This window comes from Sphaerodactylus townsendi, linkage group LG14, assembly GCF_021028975.2.
Source record: "Sphaerodactylus townsendi isolate TG3544 linkage group LG14, MPM_Stown_v2.3, whole genome shotgun sequence".
Lineage (NCBI taxonomy): Eukaryota > Metazoa > Chordata > Lepidosauria > Squamata > Sphaerodactylidae > Sphaerodactylus > Sphaerodactylus townsendi.
The window spans coordinates 8,966,419-8,984,598 of NC_059438.1; the positions used below are offsets into that span (position 1 = coordinate 8,966,419).

Here is an 18,180-nt window from a genome sequence, read left to right on the forward strand (position 1 = left end):
GGACAGTTGGCAGATCAAGTGTTGGTCGCACATTTTAACAGCCACTCAATGGACAGCAGTTACAGCTCCAGGCAACTCTCTTCTTCCCCTGCTTTTTCTTTCTTTCCACTTCCAAGTCCACATAAAATATGCATATATTTAAATATATTATCCCTAGGCAGGCAAAAGACAAGAGGCGAGAACTATATACTCTGCCCTGAGTTCATTGGAGGATACTGATAAGAAGGGTATTAGGAGATGAATTTACCTGGAGATTCGGGGGGCTTTTAATTCATTTTGGCAGGGACCTTCTAGTCTGGGCTGTCCTACTGGTGCCTGTGGCTACGTTAGTGTGCATCAAGTCAGGAAGGCCACTGGTCCATCCAGACCAGGGGTAGGGAACCTTTAACACTCAAAGAGCCATTTGGACCCGTTTTCCATGGGAAAAGAAAACACTTGGAGCCGCAAATAATTTTTGACATTTAAAATAAAGATAACACTATATATATTGGGGTTTTTTTACCTTTTACTCCTCTCATTCTGAGAAGCACATGGATGCACCCGCCCTGCTGCCTGCAGGGCGGGCAAGGATGAAGCTGGTGGCTCGGCCTCGCCGGCCGCCAGGAAAACACCCACCCCGCTCCAACAGGGCAGGCGAGAGGGGAAGCCCGCGGCGTGGCCCATCCAACTGTGAGCAGTTGGTGCATCCGCCCTGCTGCCTGCAGAGCGGGCAAGGATGGGGCCAGCGGCTCGGCTCGTGGAGCTGCAGTGCAAGGGCAGAAGAGCCGCATGCGGCTCTCGAGCCGCAGGTTCCCTACCCCTGATCCAGACCAATCTTGTCTCCTTTGACTGACTGAAGCTCTCCAGGGCCCCAGGGAGAGAAAGGGTCTGCCTCATCTACCTGCTAGATTGAGACTGTATAACTGGCATAGGTGGAGATTGAACCTGGGACCTTTCGCATGCAAAGAGAGTCCACTACCTGTGAGAAACGACCACTTCCCTTCTCCTGTTCACTTGGGTGGGAGGAAAGGATGGCTTCAATGCGCTGCTGCCCGAAAGGCCCACTTCCAGAGTCTAATTCCACTGCTCTGGGTATTGTCCACAGTGAGGTTTATTTACCCTACTTCATCATTTTACTTATCCGTTCAAACCTCTGATCTCTCGTCCTCCTTATTTGTAACTGCTAATCCTCCTGATTTACAACGGGCGTCCCACCTAACCTTTCTTTTCCAACTCCTCCCCCTCCCCCCGTACACAGAGAAGCTATACTTGAAAGAGTCATGCTGGGATTCACACCAAACCTTTTGACGCCAACTATCCTCCCCCCCCCCGCCCCCAGTAACCTACCCTAAGAATTCCCAGTATGATCTTCCCACACACCTGAAGAAAGGAGCTGGGGCTCATGGAAAGCTCAGACTGAAACAGATGTTTGGCTTCAAGGAACGACTGGACTTTCAAAGAAGTTTCTACCCAGTTTTGTAAAGTTTTAACTAGCTTCAGTACATATGTATTTTACACAGGGGCAGAGAGCTCCAAAGACATGGGGGGTCACATGTCCCCGCCCGCACGCCAGCCAGTCACATGTGTGTGGGGGGGTACTGGGTGCCGGCCAGGTCCTTGCGCCCAGTGGCTCCCTCCGTGCCCAGGCTGTGCTTGCCAGCTTCGGGCGTTAGACCTGGGCCCCATCGCTGGCTCCGGGTGGTAGACCTGGGTGCTTGATCTCTCTCATTCCCCTTTCGTATCTAGGAAAAATGGAATTGGGGTGGGGTGGGGGGACACTCAGATTTCACCCTGGGCTCCACTGTCCCTAGATACGCCTCTGCGCATGTGAGTGCCATAATTCAGTGCCTTCAATCTGCAAACCATTTATGGTAACCAGTTGAGGGATTCAGTCGGTTCGCATCACTTCTGCAGAACCGGTTGTTAAAATGGTGCTTGTAAACAACCAATTGTTAAATCATTCGAATCCCACCACTGGAACCGGCTGTTAAATTATTTGAATCCCACCACTGATGGTAACCCCAGCAAAGGGCTGTCCAGGCAAGTGAGGTGGTTTACCATTGCCTTCCTTTGCAAACTGTTCCCTGGTGGTAGCATTGCCAGCCTGCAGGTGGGCCTGAAAATCTCCAGGAATTACAACAGAGACCCCTTCCCCTGGCAGCTTTGGAGGGTGGCCTCTATGACCGTATCCCTCGCTGAGGTCCTTACTGTCTCCACACCCTATCCCCAGCCTTCCCTCCAGCTAGCTTCAGTGCCCAGCAAAAGAGATGGAGGGAGGGAGCTGTTCCTGTACCCCTGTGAGAGTGCTGGGAAGTTGAATACAAGTTTTGCCAAGTCTCTTGGCACAGCCTCTGGGCCAGGCTCCCTCAGCTTCTGCCCTGGCCTGTGTTCTCTCTCCTCCGTGCTAAGAAGGGGGATCCTGCCGAGCCAGCCATCTCCTCCCCGCTGCTTCCAGCCAGCAGCTCGTCTCGCTCCCGGCTTCATTAAAGAGCTATTAAAAGCAGGCGGGGAGCCGGTTCTTGTTTTGCCTGGCCTCCCCTGACACCTCTCTCCGCCTCGCCCCTGCCAGCAACAGCCATTAAATAACTATTTCAGGGCCCCGGCCAGCGGCCTCCATTTAGACATTTCCAAGCATTTTGCAAGCAGCTGGGAGCATTAGAACAAATGGTACTCCGGACATAATGGCAGCAGGGCACTTACCAAAGAAGATAAAGCAGAAGGCAGGAGGTTTGGGGGTGTCTTCCTTCCCCCCACCTTATGCTATGCCATGGAGCAGGGGTGTTGAACTCATTTGTGATGGGGGACAGATATGACGTAAATGTGGCTTGGTCAGGCCCTGGGAAGCTGGGTGGCTGCTTCAGCTGGCCCCAAAATGGCACTGAGGGGGGGCCTCAATGCAGCAAAGTGTGTGTGTGTGGGGGGGCTGCCTTGAGAGGGCTTTTCAGCCCATGAGCCAGCTGAGGCAAGCCCACCCTCCTTGCTCCTGATTCAGATGGGGGGGGGGGGAGTTGTGTGCCTCAGCTGGCTCTTGGCCCTGATAAGCCCCCTCAAGGGGCTAGATCCCATCTCCAGGCTGCATGTTTGACCCCCCTCCTCGCCATAGAGAGTTTGTTGTGCCTGTCAAAGCAAAGTAACTGGAGCCTGATGCCATGGAAGGACTTTGAAGGTGATCACAAAGGAGGACTCCGTATTTATTTAGAAATGCTGCTGTTCTCCCCTTTGATCTATAACGCTTTCAAGGAGGCACTTAATAAGGCAAACAAAACATTTCAATAAAAAGGAACAGACACTTTTCAAATCCTATCTCTCTGCCTCTGGCCCGAGGCTAACCATAAAAGGTGTTCCCCTTATTGAGTCCTGAGGCTAAAAACCACTCTTTCTCAGCTCTAACACCCCCGCCCTTCCCAAATCTGCCATAAAAGGGGGGATATTTCCAACCTACTTTACAAGACTGTTTGGAGTATTGTGATAATACACAAGCAGTGCTTTGGATCCTGAAGTAACTCTAGAAATGTTTTTATTAGGGGACCAGCATATTTTCCCAGGGCATAAGCTCTTGTGAGTTCAAGCACACTTGGTCAGGTGTGGTATCTGAGAAAGTGAACTGTGATTCAGGCAACCTTGTGCCCAGGAAAATTGTGCTGGTCTCTCGGGTTGCTACTGAATTCAGAATTTGTTCTGCTACTACAGACAAGCAGTACTACTCACCTGATGAGAGTTTTATTAATTTATTATTAAACATACAAAATGCTCACTAGCAGCCACAAACAGCAGGAAACATTCTACCCTTCCAATGGCTAGAGGAAGAGCGTGGTGTCTCAAAGATGACACCCTTGGAGCTGGACAAGTTTGTCTTCCACGGAGACTGCTCCATAAATTGGGTGTCATCCAATGACTTTCTGCTCATGTGACACATTGAGTTGCCAATTCTAGCTTGGGAGAGTCCCAGCATGTTGAGGGCAATGCTGGGGAAGGCTGGTACTGGAGCTCAGTGGAGATGTGATGCCATAGAGAAGGGGTGGGCAAACCTATGTCACTCCAGATGTTCATGGACTACAATTCCCATCAGCCCCACCAGCATGGCCAATTGGTCATCCTCTCTCAAAGTAGGAATAGTCCTTCACATGCAGGCAAGAATCCACCGCTTTCACATTAGACCAAACCAGCTGCCTCAATTAACAGTACGTCAGACCACATTTGTGGAGAGAAATGCTCAGGACTATTGAACGGTACCCAGTTGTGACAATTGCAAACCTAGCACACTGTCCCTTTGGTCCCTGCACAGTCAGTTTGGTGTCAAAGGGGAACCAATGAAGGACACTTTTTCAAAAGATCAGCATCTCTGAGAAAAAGACCCCCCCCCCCACACACACACACTTATGGCTAAAATAAGAGCTAGAGCTATTGAATGTGTTGAAATCACTTGTGAGAAACCACAAGCTGAAAATCTTCCCAAAGATCCACTTTGGTACCCCCAAATGCAGTCCAAAGGAGACACCTACTGGCTAGATGTTTTCATGACATGCTTTCATGGATGATTTTCTTTCCATTACATTTGAAGAGGTGAGTTCTGACTCACAACCACAAATTCTGGAACAATTGGTTGTTAATCTTTCAGGTGCTACTGGACTCCTGGTTTCATTCTGCTGTTTATGGTTGTACTTTCTTTAATGATTTATCCAAATGAGTCCGTTTTCCTGCCCAGTGAATGTGTACCTGTCCCTCTGCCCCAGGTGCAAATACATACATAGAGCGTTTCCCCACTTACCTGCTGCTGTGCACTCCTCTCCCCAAGTAGCGCGGGGTCCCCTGGCACTCCCCATTACAGGGGCGGCGACAATGCAGCAGCCCCGATGCTGCTGCTGTCACACCCCCTCAGCGCGCGACATTCCTGGCGCCTTTTGAAACGGCGCCTTTTGATGATCCTGCGCAGAGCGCAGGGTCGTGAGGAAGCCCGGGCGAGCGTCAGAAATGACGCGCACTGGGAGTAGCACGCAGCAACCACTCACCCAGGTAAGTGGGGAAATGACCATAGTTCTGCTCCACCCTTGAACTTTAGAGAAACCATTTTACATCCCAGTGATTCCAGCAGTTGAGCAGAGATGGGCTTCGACCTGCTCTGCAGAAATGCACAGAATTTCAGCATGCTTCTTTGCACGTAAGTTTCTCTGGGCTTGTCATTTTTGTTATGTGATTCTCTGAGCAGCAGTATTCTCTGCTTTCCAGATTCTGTAACTGCCCTATAAATTCCCTCTGTTCGCATGTTCTGCAGACATTATTGTGTGACATGTAAAGTTTAGTTGTAGGAGGAGCAACTTCAGGTTTGAAGCCCCACAGCTGAACGTCTTGCTCTGTTGCTAATCTAATTAGAGCTCTTAGCAGATATTGCCTTGTAAATGTTATTTATTTTATTTGGATATGAAGTAAATGCGGGTTGGATCCTGGGGGTCCGTTCTGCTAGCAGATGAAATCACCTCCATTATCCAGACCAGGGGTAGGGAACCTTTAACACTCAAAGAGCCATTTGGACCCATTTTCCATGGGAAAAGAAAACACTTGGAGCCGCAAATAATTTTTGACATTTAAAATAAAGATAACACTGTATATATTGGGAGGGGGGGGGGGTTACCTTTTACTCCGCTCATTCTGAGCAGCGCATGGATGCATCCGCCCTGCTGCCTGCAGGGCGGGCAAGGATGGGGCCCGCGGCTCGGCCTCACCAGCCGCCGGGAAACCGCCCACCCCACTCCAACGGGGCAGGCAAGAGGGGAAGCCCGTGGCGCGGCCCAGCCAGCTGCGGGCACTTGGTGCACCTGCCCTGCTGCCTGCAGGGTGGACAAGGATGGGGCCAGCGGCTCGGCTCGTGGAGCCGCAGTGCAAGGGCAGAAGAGCAGCATGCGGCTCTTGAGCCGCAGGTTCCCTACCCCTGATCCAGACAGATCCCTGAGATCCAACCCAATGATTTCAATAAAGCTTTGACAAGCTTGATCAATCTCAATAGCATCGATGCTTCCATTCTTTTTAGTCTCTTCAGGCAACCTTCCACAGAGCCTGAATTTCCAAGGATTGCAGCCTTTAAGTTCTCCCTTTATACTTTTATAAAGTTTCAGAGTCTTCAAAGCTCGTGATCCATATGCCATGAGAGACCTGACTTTCAGAATTGCTGCCAGGATTTCTATCATCATCATTGTGTTGTAGAATAAGAGAAAAGAAGGACATTTGCTTCATTTATACCCTGCTCTTCTTCCCAATGGGGGAGGAAGGCCAAAGTAACTCATGACATTCTCTCCTACATTTTATTTTCACAACAATCCTGTGAGGAGGGTTAGACAGAATGTGTTTGGCTGGCCCATGATCCCCTCTACCTAAACCAGATGATAATCAACATAATATATAACAGTAGACAAGCTTGTGTGATAGAGTGGGGATTGGGAACCAGGATTTCCCAGATCCTAGTTCGACACTCTATGTGCTATACCATGCTGGTTCTCGTGGGGGTTTGCAGCAGCACTGGGGTTTGAACCAGGGACTTTCTATTTCACAACTCAGTTTTGGAATTACACCAGTGTGTCTGATCATCAGTTGCACAAAACAGAGCTAGATTCAAGTCCTTTAACACCTTAATGATCTACAAGATTTTGGGGGAGGGATTAACTTCCAATGGAGCAGCAGTGGCGTAGTGGTTAAGAGCAGGTGTACTCTAATCTGGAGGAACTGGATTTGATTCCCCGCTCTGCCACCTGAGCTGAGGAGGCTTATCTGGGGAATTCAGATTAGCCTGTACACTCCAACACACGTCAGCTGGGTGATCTTGGGTTAGTCACAGCTGTTCCAAGCTCTCTCAGCCCCACCCACCTCACAGGGTGTTTGTTGTGAGGGAGGGAAGGGAAAGGAGTTTGTAAGCCCTTTTGAGTCTCCTATAGGAGAGAAAGGGGGGCTATAAATCCAACCTTCTTCTTCTTTTCTTCTTCTCCTTTTCCTTCTCCTCCTCCTCCTCCTCCAAGATATAACCAGGAAGATACAAGTTCTTACTTATATCTGATGTAGGGAACTTTGACTCTCAAAAGCTTACACTGCAAAATTCTTGTTGTCTCTAAGGTGCTACTAGACTCGAGTCTAGCTCTTCTACTAGAGACCAACATGGATACTTCAGAAACAACAAACGACAATTTAACTACAAATCAGCTTACAGTGTATTCCCAGTGTTTGGGCTCCTCTGCTGTTTTCAATTGACAAACATTTAATAAAGCAAACATATTTTCAAGCATCTTTTAAAAAATGTTTGTTATATGAAGAAGCATACATTATCATTTGGGAGACGGGAGGGGCAGGGGCAATTCCATTTTAAGTACTACAAAGAGTTTAACAACAAAAAAAGTTCCCTGTGTTCACAGGTACCTTGAGAGCTGCTTGCAAAAAAACAGACTCCGTTCTGGTTTCCTTAGCTGCTATTGCACATTTGAGAAAAATCTTGGATCAAAAGGCATAGTCAAAATAAAACCATCTAGTGCTTCTACAGTAGATGTTTCCTCACACGCGCTACACAACATAAAACTAAATTCTTTGGACATGTATATACAGACACACACATAAAAAACAAACCATGCACTAGCTGGAACTATAAGGTCGCCTTGCTGTTTCGTAATATACAAATAAAGTATAATTTCATATTGTAAACAATTGGCATGCACACAGACTAGAGCAAAAAAAAATCTTTTAACATAGTATCTGAGAACTATGATGCTTAAATAAAACAATATATATAATTTACTTGTCCTCAGCATTTATGTGCCATTCCTGTCCTAGTGAGAGTTCTAAAATTATGGATTTTTTTTTTTTGGTTCGGCTTGCCAAACTGAAGAGTGGCAGCTTGAATGTTTGGAGACAGATATGGCTTTATTCATTTGCATTGTACCCCACAAAGTTTTCTTTCATTAAAAAAAAGAAAACCACTCCATTTGGATGCAGCTTCTCAAGATGCTCTTCAGCTAGGAAAAATAACAAAAAAACACGTATACAATTTGCCAGGTTGCCCCGGAGAGAGAAAGAATCGGGGCTTTCAGGGGCATCGCCACATCCCTCCAAAAGGAGGGTTTATTCGGCAAGCCTGGCTTCAAAACAAATGGATAATGTGAAGGAAACGTTGGCTTCCGCTTCCAACTCCAAACTGATACATAAAATTTTAAAAAATAATTATATTAGGGGCATCCCATCATAGGTGCCTCTGCTGAAGTGCAGCCACGTTATTTCCAAATTCAATGGCTAGAGATCATTAGGGCAGCCATCTTGAAATCAAATACCCTAGTTCAGGGGTAGGGAACCTGCGGCTCTCCAGATGTTCAGGAACTACAATTCCCATCAGCCTCTGTCAGCATGGCCAATTGGCCATGCTGGTAGGGGCTGATGGGAATTGTAGTTCCTGAACATCTGGAGAGCCGCAGGTTCCCTACCCCTGCCTAGTTCTACAAAGTTAGTTCTCTGGTGTGTGTGTGTTCTGGAGGGGGCGGGGGGGGGGAGGTTCTGGCCTATTCCCTCCCCCCACTTGAAGCCACTTGAAAGGGTGTTTGTCCCATTGCATCAGGAAGAGAAGGCACTTTGGTGGGGAAAGACCTCTTTGTAAAAAGACACAGATTTTTAGGCGCCCTCCCCCAATAAATATGTTTGCTGGTTAGATCAGGCAGAGTTCCACACAGTGGCTGCCCAAGAGGCGTCCGCTTCTCTCGGCGATGGCTTTCTTGGCCGAGTCCAGGCTGGGGAAGGTGACCAGGGCCTCTCCGCTGGGCTGCCCGCTGAAGTTGTAAAGCGGGAGGATGGAATCCGCATGGAGCTGCAGGGATAGAGAAGGTGGTCAGAGATTGAAGGAAAGAGGGAAGTCGGCAGATTAAGAAGGAAGTAATACAGCTCCGGGGAACACAATGAAATGCAGTGGAAGGTCAAAGGGGAGAGGAGAGAGACCTGATAAACTAGAGGAAAAAATAGATTTGGTGACTGGGAAACTAGAAGGTTATTTACCAATGGGCTCAGATTGGAGTAACTCTGCAAAGCAATGTGCTGCAAGTGTATTGGGTAGGGGAGAAAGCTACAGACCCAGGAAATTAAAACAGACAGACTGAACTTTCTAGGCTGCAAAAATATATTAAGAAACCTAAAAGGGGGAGGGGGAAACCATCAATAAAAATCAGAGAATGCTCCCCCCATCCCAGTATATTTCTAGAAGAGGGGGAAACATGGACATTTAGAGGATTGGAAAAAGAGAACTTTGCAGGACTTTTTTTTTGAAGAACACCCCTAGGGGATGGGGCGGTATAAAAGTGTGAACAACAATAAATATACATATACCTATGAAGAAAGGCCAGCAATATCAAAAATGGAGATGAGTAGTCAATTACATGGTAAATGGAATGAGGCCAGAATTAATTAGGGAGACTGCCTTTTAGGCTATCCCAGGGGTCTGCAACCTGCGGCTCTCCAGATGATCATGGACTACAAATCCCATTAGCCCCTGCCTGCATGGCCAATTGACTGATGGGATTTGTAGTCCATGAGCATCTGGAGAGCCGCAGGTTGCAGACCCCTGGGCTATCCAATCTCTCTCCTTCCCGCTCCCCTCCTCGGTTTAGAGTCCTCCCAATGAAGCACATCTTTGACAAGCCTTTTAATGACTCCAAGGTTGACCCGAGGTTGACATTTCGGTTCCCTTTAGGCCCCCAAAACAGCTCTCCGCCAAGCAGGCTGGGATTTCATTGTGCTGGTTTCCAAACTTTCTTCCAAGCACTGCTGGGACTGGCTCAGATCTTTAGAGGGGGGCTCTTCAGCAAGGAGAACAGCCGACAGCCAGATTTGACTCCAAGAGCAGAAACTGAAAGGTTTGGGGAGCCAACAGTCCTTTCAGCAATAGAGCTTTGACTCTTGAAAGCTTTAGTCTAGAATTCAGCCCTAAGTCACTGTAGTTGCATAATGGAATAACTCAGACAGATTCACCCTTGGGCTACCAACCTCCAGGTGGTGACTGGAGATCTCCCACCATTACTACTGATCTCCAGGTGACAGAGATCGGCTCACCTGGAGAAAATGGCTGCTTTGGAAGGTCCACTTTATAGCACTATACCCTGATCCATAGGTGTCAAACTCGCGCCCCTCTAGATGTTATGGACTACAGTTCCCATCATCCCCTGCCAGCATCATGCTGGCAGGGGATGATGGGAACTGTAGTCCATAACATCTGGAGGGTGCGAGTTTGACACCTGTGCCTAACGCTACTGAAGACCCTCACTTCTCAAACCCTGCCCTCCTTAGGCTCCACCTCCAAAGTCTCCAGGTATTTCCCAACCTGGAGTTGGCATCCCTAATTCACACTCAGCACAGGACAGTGGTGGCAAACCTTTGGCACTCCAGATGTTATGGACCACAATTCCCATCAGCCCCTTCCTACATGGCCAATTGGCCATGCTGGAAGGGGCTGATGGGAATTGTAGTCCATAACATCTGGAGTGCCAAAGGTTTGCCACCACGGGCATAGGAACTGCAGCCTTATTTGTGGCACCAAGTTGTCCTTGCTCTTTTAAAACAAATATGACATCTTCAGCATCTGTTCTGCCTCTGCAGAAATGGCACCCACAAACAATCTGGGAAGAAAATCAGAGTGGAGGAAGCAAAGAGTAAAAACCCAAATAAAGCCTGGACTACTTTATGCAATGGCCATTTAAAAACTGTGGTTGTTTACAAACAGCATTTTAACAACCGGTTCTGCCAAAGTGGTGCGAACCTGCTGAATCCCACCACTGGATGTCACCTGCCAAGCTATATACCCCCTCTCCTGATTGAGTGTGTGTGTGTTTATGTGTGTAAGAGATACTGAAACAGACTAAGAAGAACGAAGCAGAATTGATCACTCTTCAATTCTGCACCGTCCGCTCTTTCTTCTCTGCCAGAAAAGCAGGGCCCTATTTCATGAGCGACATTCCTGGTTTTGGCCAAACCAGCAAAGCAGTTTTTAGGTTTAAACTGGTAGGTTTCCTTTTCATGTCTTCACCACACAGCAAGCAATGCTCTAGAGCAAGGTCTTCTACAGCAGTCGCCCTCACAACATTAAATGGAACCCACCAATAGAATTCCTTTGTCTCTCACTCCATGGAATCCATTTAGGCCAATTGCTTTGCAGCTGCACCGCAGCCCCACATACCCCAAAGTTAAATGTGCACAGTTTTTTTGCCTTGAATGGCCAACATCCAACAACAGGAACAGAAACATCTTGTTAAATGCGACTGCCAGAAAGCGACACATACAATCACGACAGAGTAACCAGGAACACCTCTCAGAAAAGAAGAGATTACCAAGCAGCCACGTAACTCCCCTTGCTGTTTTTCGCAGGCAAACACAGTCCATCCCCCCCACCCCCCCAGTAATCATCAGCGCCGCTGGGTTAGTCGATTCATGCATGGTGCAAAAGCACAGGACATATTAGAGAGCAAAGTCCCCACCACAAGCCGGGAAGGGAGAATGCAAAGCAAATCACTCCTCCCCACACACCGGGCCTGTCATTTGCCCCTTCCGCATTCATCCCCGAAGGCTCCGCGGCTGCCGGGCCAAACTTACCTTCACTGGAGGTTACAAACAGTTACAAACAGACCCATTCTTTCGGTGCTTGTAACACACTCCTGGATTGGTCGCTCAGCTGCACGAGGCCACTGTAGTCATCGGGGGCATACTACAGTACAAGTGCGACACACAAGGTCAGTCTGGAGCCTGAGAAGGACACGGTTAGGGGAGGGGAGGGGCCTCGATGGGGTATAAGGACACTGAGTCCACTTTCCAAAAAAAGCCATGTTATCCAGGACATAGGTAGTAATAGTCGGAGATCTCCAGCTACCGCCTGGAGGATGGGAACTGCAAGGAGAGCTGATCTCTGTAGCCTGGAGAGCTGTTGTAATTCTGGGAGACTGCCAAGCACCCCCTGGAAACTGGCAAGCCTATTTGAGCCAGATGGGTTGGGGTTAACCTGAGGACCCTCTAAGTCGGCACTCTATCCACTAAGCCTGTGGTGGCGAACCAATTGGCCACGCTGGCAGGGGCTGATGGGAATTGTAGGCCATGAACATCTGGAGTGCCATAGGTTCACCACCACTGCACTAAGCAAACAAAATGCAGGGTTCAGGGGCTGAGCGGGATCATTTGTGGGAAATTAACCGAAGAATCTTTTGGGCAAAGAAGCTGCCCTCCTTATTTTGGGGCGAGCTGACTGCTGGGGGGTTTTGCAAAATTCCAAAAGTTCATAGGATGGGGAGGTGGAAAAAACCGGGCATGCTGGCAACAGTTTGACCAAAGTGAGTTGCGGGGAACTGGAAGGGAAGGAAACGTAAACTGGGAAGCGCTGGGGAAGGAAGGCAAGGAAATAGAAGCAAAGAGGAGAGGAGGAGGAAACTACAGAGATGGGGGGGGCGATGGGGGGACTCACCACAGATTGGTGCCATTGTGGGTGGGACTTACAAATAACTTCTACAGATGATCATTCCCTGTGTGTGCGCACAAGTACTAAGGCAGCCCATGGGGATGGTAGCTACATTCAGAGCATTATGTGCATGCATGCAGAGGCGTAACTCCAAGGGAGTAGGGGTGGTGGAGTGCTGCCAAATAGCATACGCAGGCGCTTGACCCCTGGTGTGGCCGGGGGGGTGTTCCAGAGGGATGGGGCGGAGGACTGCACCAGCACGGGATACTTTCCCCTTGCTACATCCTTGCGATGCACTTTCTGAAAGCAGCTCACAACTGCTCCCTTTGCACAACAAGGCTACCGAGGGACCCTTCTAATTCCACAGGGTGCATTTGATGAGATTGCATGCGCATATATTGGTGTCCCAGATGCTGTGCAAATGAGCCAGCGGCTTCACCTTTCATGTGTCACCTCTTTGGCAGTGTAACACATGGGACCATGCTGCCACCACCACCATAGCTCTTACCTTGCTGAGATAGACCTTGTTCCTTATAGGAGCTAGAGACTTACTCTTTTTTAAAAATGAAAGCTGGGAATTCAGAGAACCTACTTAAACTATCATTGCAACGCTGCTGTGCTATTTCAATATTTTAGGGCTGTTTTAAAAACAACCTGAAGACACTCTTTTTGGGGGGGGGGGAGGAGAGGGAGCGGTTTAACAATGATGGTTGTCCAATAATTGAAAAGTTAACTGGAGGTGGGTGGGAGTGGGCGGGGCAGAGGAAACAGACAGAAACATTGCTTACTAGGACAAAGTAGACTCAACATCAACTTCCAAAAAACCCAATGGGGTACCTGTAGTCTCAAAAGAGCTGGCAAAACTCTGATGGGGACAGTGGGAGGACAAAAAAAGTGAAAGTGAAAGACAGAAAAATGCCTGCAGAAATTGGGGACAAACCCAAAAAATAAGAGGCCAGAACCGATTTTAAAAAAAAAAATGCAGAAAAGAGCTGGGAGTGACTGTGGCTGGCAGCACTTCCCTCTTTGTTCTCTGAATCAAAGGCTGGCCAGGGCACATGGTCTGAGCATAAAAGCCAGCCCGGCCTTATGTAAGCTCTGGCCGGCTTCCCTTGGTGACATTGCCCTGCCCGTATGGGGCATGGCTGAGAGGCCCTCCGCCCTTACTTGATGGCGATGCCAAGGGCAACCTCACACCCCCTTTCCTGGGCAGAAACTGCAGCCGTGGTGATTCATCATGGCCGTTCTTTTCTCTTAAAGCGTTACAGCCAAACTTCCAGATCAACCAACAACAGAAGTCAAAACTCAGTTCTGTGAAAGACATTGAAATGCATTGTTGTTTTCAAAATCTGAAAAGTTGGGATTTTGATGATAAAACATGACTAAAAAAAGAACAAAACATTCCCCGAAAATTTGACAGCTCAACTCAACTGTTTCGGGTATTTTGTCTATTCAGATATTGCCTGATATGTTGAATGAGTTAAGTCAGTCTATCAACTATTGGTTTCAATAGTGAAATCTTTGGATAGCAAAATCCTGGCACCATATGGCAAATCTGCATAAGCTGATAAAAATTGGTTGCCACTGTGGACCTCGCTCCAAACAAAAGACAGTTCACTTATTCAGCTGTATTATGTTGGAAGCCACCTTGAGCTCATAAGGGGAAGGGCGGCCTATAAATAGAGTAAGTATGTAAAATCAATATATATATATATATATGAATGTGTGATTTCACCTTTTCCCTCATAGCCAGTGCTCTATTTGGAGCATTTCATTTGAACGAGTTCTTCCTCAGTGCCTTTTACTTTTATTCAAGTCTATTCGTATTCTCTGTAGCAAATGATCATATTTTTTTTAAAAAGGTGCTAAAAATGCACCAAAGAAAATTATGTGGCCAAACAGATTGATATACGATTGCTCAATTACCAGGTTTAATTCAAATTTTGATATTTGGGAAGCTGAACCAATGAAAATGTCTTTTTGGGTTGAAGAATCTCCTGGCTACAGGGTTTGTTTTGGTGGGTTTTTTTTGCCAAGAAGACTGTACAGCTACAGAAATCTAGAGCTGGTATTCTTGCCCCTATGAACCCTGAGCTGCCCCCCTAACTACCAAAATTGCTCTCAGTAACACTATGGGCTAGAACAGGGGTAGGGAACCTGCAGCTCTCCAGATGTTCAGGAACTACAATTCCCATCAGCCTCTGTCAGCATGGCCAATTGGCCATGCTGACAGAGGCTGATGGGAATTGTAGTTCCTGAACATCTGGAGAGCCGCAGGTTCCCTACCCCTGGGCTAGAAGCTTGTTTGTCTGTAATCAAAGCTAAGATCTGCAGGGTTCTAAGTCAGTGGTAGGATTCAAATAATTTAACAACCAGTTCCAGTGGTGGAAATTCAAATAATTTAACAACTGATTGTTTACAAGCGCCATTTTAACAACAAGTTCTGCCGAAGTGGTGCGAACCTGCTGAATCCCACCACTGCTCGAAGTCCTGTACCTGATTCTCCATCCCACACTGGAAGATAGAAAGGACACACAAAAAAGTTTCTCTCCCTTCTGGGTGTTAAATAAAAGCTCTGGCAGAATGGGCAACTAGGAGAAGATTCTGACATGGCTTAGGGCGAGACTCCGCGGGGCCACGGAAGGTGTCATACTTTTAAAGAAACTCAGAGAAGAGAAGACATCTTTGTTCAAGTATATCTTTGAAAGGAAACCTTTAAATCCTAGTGAAGTCAGCCACAATGAGGCTTCCTGTCCCAGTGTGGAGAAATACAGACTGCTAACGCCTCTGGCATTTTGCCATCAATTCAGTACTCCACACTCACTCTTCAGTGCTTTCTTACCCCCCCCCCCGCCCCGCCCTCCCATTTTAAAGGTTTTAGACCACATTCGGTCATCGAGTCTGTTGAAAAACTCAACAGATGAAACACAATAAAGCTTCTTTTTAGTTGCAGAGAAGACTACATGATCATGGAAGTCCAACACAGGTGGAAGTGATGTATAATTGTATGAAAGGTTGAAGCCACGAAGCATATCCCACAGACAACCCTATAGTTAGACCATTCACACCTCCCCCCACACCCCCCCACAAGAACACCCAGACATAGAGGGTCATCCAGACCTGGGAATGCCCCAAAATTACACCTCATCTCCAGACTACAGAGATCAGTTCCCCTGGGAAAAAATAGATGCTTCGGAGAGTGAACTCAATGCCATTGTGCCCTACTGAGGCCTCTGTCTTCCCCAGGCTCCACCCCCAAAATCTCCAGGCGTTTTCCAACCCAGAGCTGGCATCCCTACATATTCTACACCAGGGGTCTGCAACCTGCAGCTCTCCAGATGTTCATTGACTACAATTCCCATCAGCCCCTGCCAGCAAGGCCAATTGACTGGCAGCATGGCCCATGCTGGAAGGAGCTGATGGGATTTGTAGTCTATGAACATCTGGAGAGCAGCAGGTTGGAGACCCCTGTTCTACACCCATGTTTAGTACTGCTTATCCTGAATAGTCTTTTGGACTCCTCAGCCCATGAATGCATTGCGACTCAGCTTAAAGAGCACAACATGGCAGAGCTCTCGGCCTGGAAAGCCAAGAGGCTTCCAACCAGAGACCTGCTCTACCTCCATTTGGCATCGTAAAGATCATCTCACACTGCTTTACTTTAAACAGACATTACAGAATTTTGGAATATGGGTGTCTTAGGATTTTCACACCCTTGACCAAAGCATGCTTCAAAATCACTACAGTGGAGTATTCAGAGTTTACCTTTCCACTTTGAAAAATACACGCCAAACAATCAAACCACTACATCTCAACACGAATAGGACATTTTCAACAGAAAACTTCCACCCTGCAAAAACAGTCTTTCTGGAAATCTATCTGCTTGTTTCAGGATTGTTTTACTTGCAACTCCCAAACAACATCCTGCGAGCTTCTGAGGATTAAAGTGCCAAACCACATCCCAGGAACTACAGAAGTGTAGAAGAAGACTGAACTTCCAGTACTGGACTGAAAGCTGATCTTGGTCAAGGCTGCCTAGTGGCACTGAGTGGTACTGACTGCTCTAGGCCTGAACAAGTCTAAGAAGAAAGTTGGCATACTTTGGATTGGACAACAGAAGGGAAAACCAATTCATTCCTAGATTGGAAAATGCCACGAAGGATGGTAATGGCAACTTTCCTCTATTTCTGTCGACAGAAGGGTTTGCTGACATGAGTGACAGTTGAAACACAAAGATTCACGTTGGTACTCAGATCAGCTCTGGTCAAGGAAAGGAAACTGTTCCCAGCAGCAGCTCAATATGTCGGTCTCTTAGCAAGTGTTTGACTCCACCACCGGTTTGCACAAGAGAAGTTTCTTCTGCAAACCTCCTCTTCCCGTAAAGCCATGAGATATGGAAGTTTACCACTGAGTGAGAGAGAGAAGGAGAGGATGGGAAGGAGAGGAAGTAATCTAGTACTCACCTGATAGCCTTGGAAGAAACTGAGGATTTCCTTCATGCCTGCGTTGTAGGGCAATCCCTGCATCCGGACAAGAGCGCCAGGCTGGGGTAGCATCGGAGTGTGGGCGGCTGATGCAGCAGCTGCCACAGCTGCGGGGGGAGCTGCAATGTACCCCACAGTGGTAGGGGACACCGGAGGACTGAAAGAAAAAGACCTGTTTGAACCAAACTTGGCTGGTTCACACACGCACAGTTGACTTGGGGACCAGCTGCTGAATTTACAAATGGATTCTCCATGACATAATGGCTCATTCACACCTGCAAACTGAAATGTACACAGACACTCTCTAACCAGATCACAAAATGATCGCAATGCCTGGAATTATGGCCAATTCCAACCAGCTTGGTCCACCAAGCCCTGCGCTTCCAACCAGCTCTCTGCTTTCCAAACTTGTATTCTTTTTTAAGCTGAAGGTATTAGAGACTGAACTTGGGGCTCTCTGTACAAGGGCCTCTCCCCATTATCAAGGCAAGAAACACAGTCTGCTTAACACAGAGTCAGACTACTGTTCCATGCAGCCAACATTACTCTAGAAGGAACAGCTCTCCAAAGTCTCCTAATCTACAGGGGCCATGCACTCAGACAGAGGCATAGTGGGGGGGAATGGCGCCCAGGACAGCACCTGCTACCCAGGGCAAACCACCTCTGCATATCTCTTGCCTTGAAAACCCCATAAGAGGTTGTCAAAAACAGGCTGCAACTTAATGGCACTTCACATACACACGCACGCATGTGCTACCTGGGATAATAAGCTGTGTAGTTCATATAAAGCTGAGCAGCCTGAGCTGGATAGTAAGTAACAGCTGGAGTGGCAGCAACGGCAGCAGCTGCTGAAGCCTGTTGAGTCCTGCTGGGAGGCAAAAGCGCTTGCGACTGGTATAGTGCCGCTTCGGCGGGAAGCATGGCGGCGGCTGCTGTCTGGAAAGCGGTGTAGGCTGGAGGTGAAAGACCTAAGGAGAAGCCACAGCACAACAGAGGAAGAAACAAAAAAGACATTCAGAAAGTTAGCGGGGCTCGTCCCTGTGGGGTGGATTTTTTTCCAGCACAGCCGCAGGTTGCAAGTCGGCGCATCCTCACCCCACGGGATATTGCTCAATAGCCTCATATGGAAATGGCTCTTCCTAGGTAGGAAGGACCACCCAGTTGCAAATCATGGTGCCAGCAGCGCAACAGCCAATGACATGTGGGTGCAGCCTTAAAGACAGCACAGGTGGACAGAGGCCCCCTCCTCAACCAGGCAACAGTTCCTCC

The 18,180-nt window shown here is 48.0% G+C and overlaps 1 protein-coding gene across 4 annotated transcripts in view; it reads right to left on the reverse strand.

Annotated features, from left to right (window-relative positions):
* Nucleotides 1-8,435: 8,435 nt before the first annotated feature.
* ESRP2 (epithelial splicing regulatory protein 2) overlaps nucleotides 8,436-18,180 on the reverse strand; it is a 52,856-nt gene continuing 43,111 nt past the window's right edge. For 2 of the 4 annotated variants that reach the window (XM_048516253.1, XM_048516252.1), the window contains exons 14-17: nucleotides 17,669-17,879; nucleotides 16,891-17,068; nucleotides 11,575-11,686; nucleotides 8,674-8,806 (exon numbers count right to left, since the gene is read on the reverse strand). In XM_048516253.1, the coding sequence (XP_048372210.1) occupies nucleotides 11,597-11,686; nucleotides 16,891-17,068; nucleotides 17,669-17,879 (479 nt within the window). In that variant the 3' untranslated portion in view covers nucleotides 8,674-8,806; nucleotides 11,575-11,596. Of the gene's footprint in view, nucleotides 8,807-11,574; nucleotides 11,687-16,890; nucleotides 17,069-17,668; nucleotides 17,880-18,180 lie in introns of all 4 variants that reach the window. The other 2 variants (XM_048516251.1, XM_048516250.1) reach the window with 1 other exon arrangement.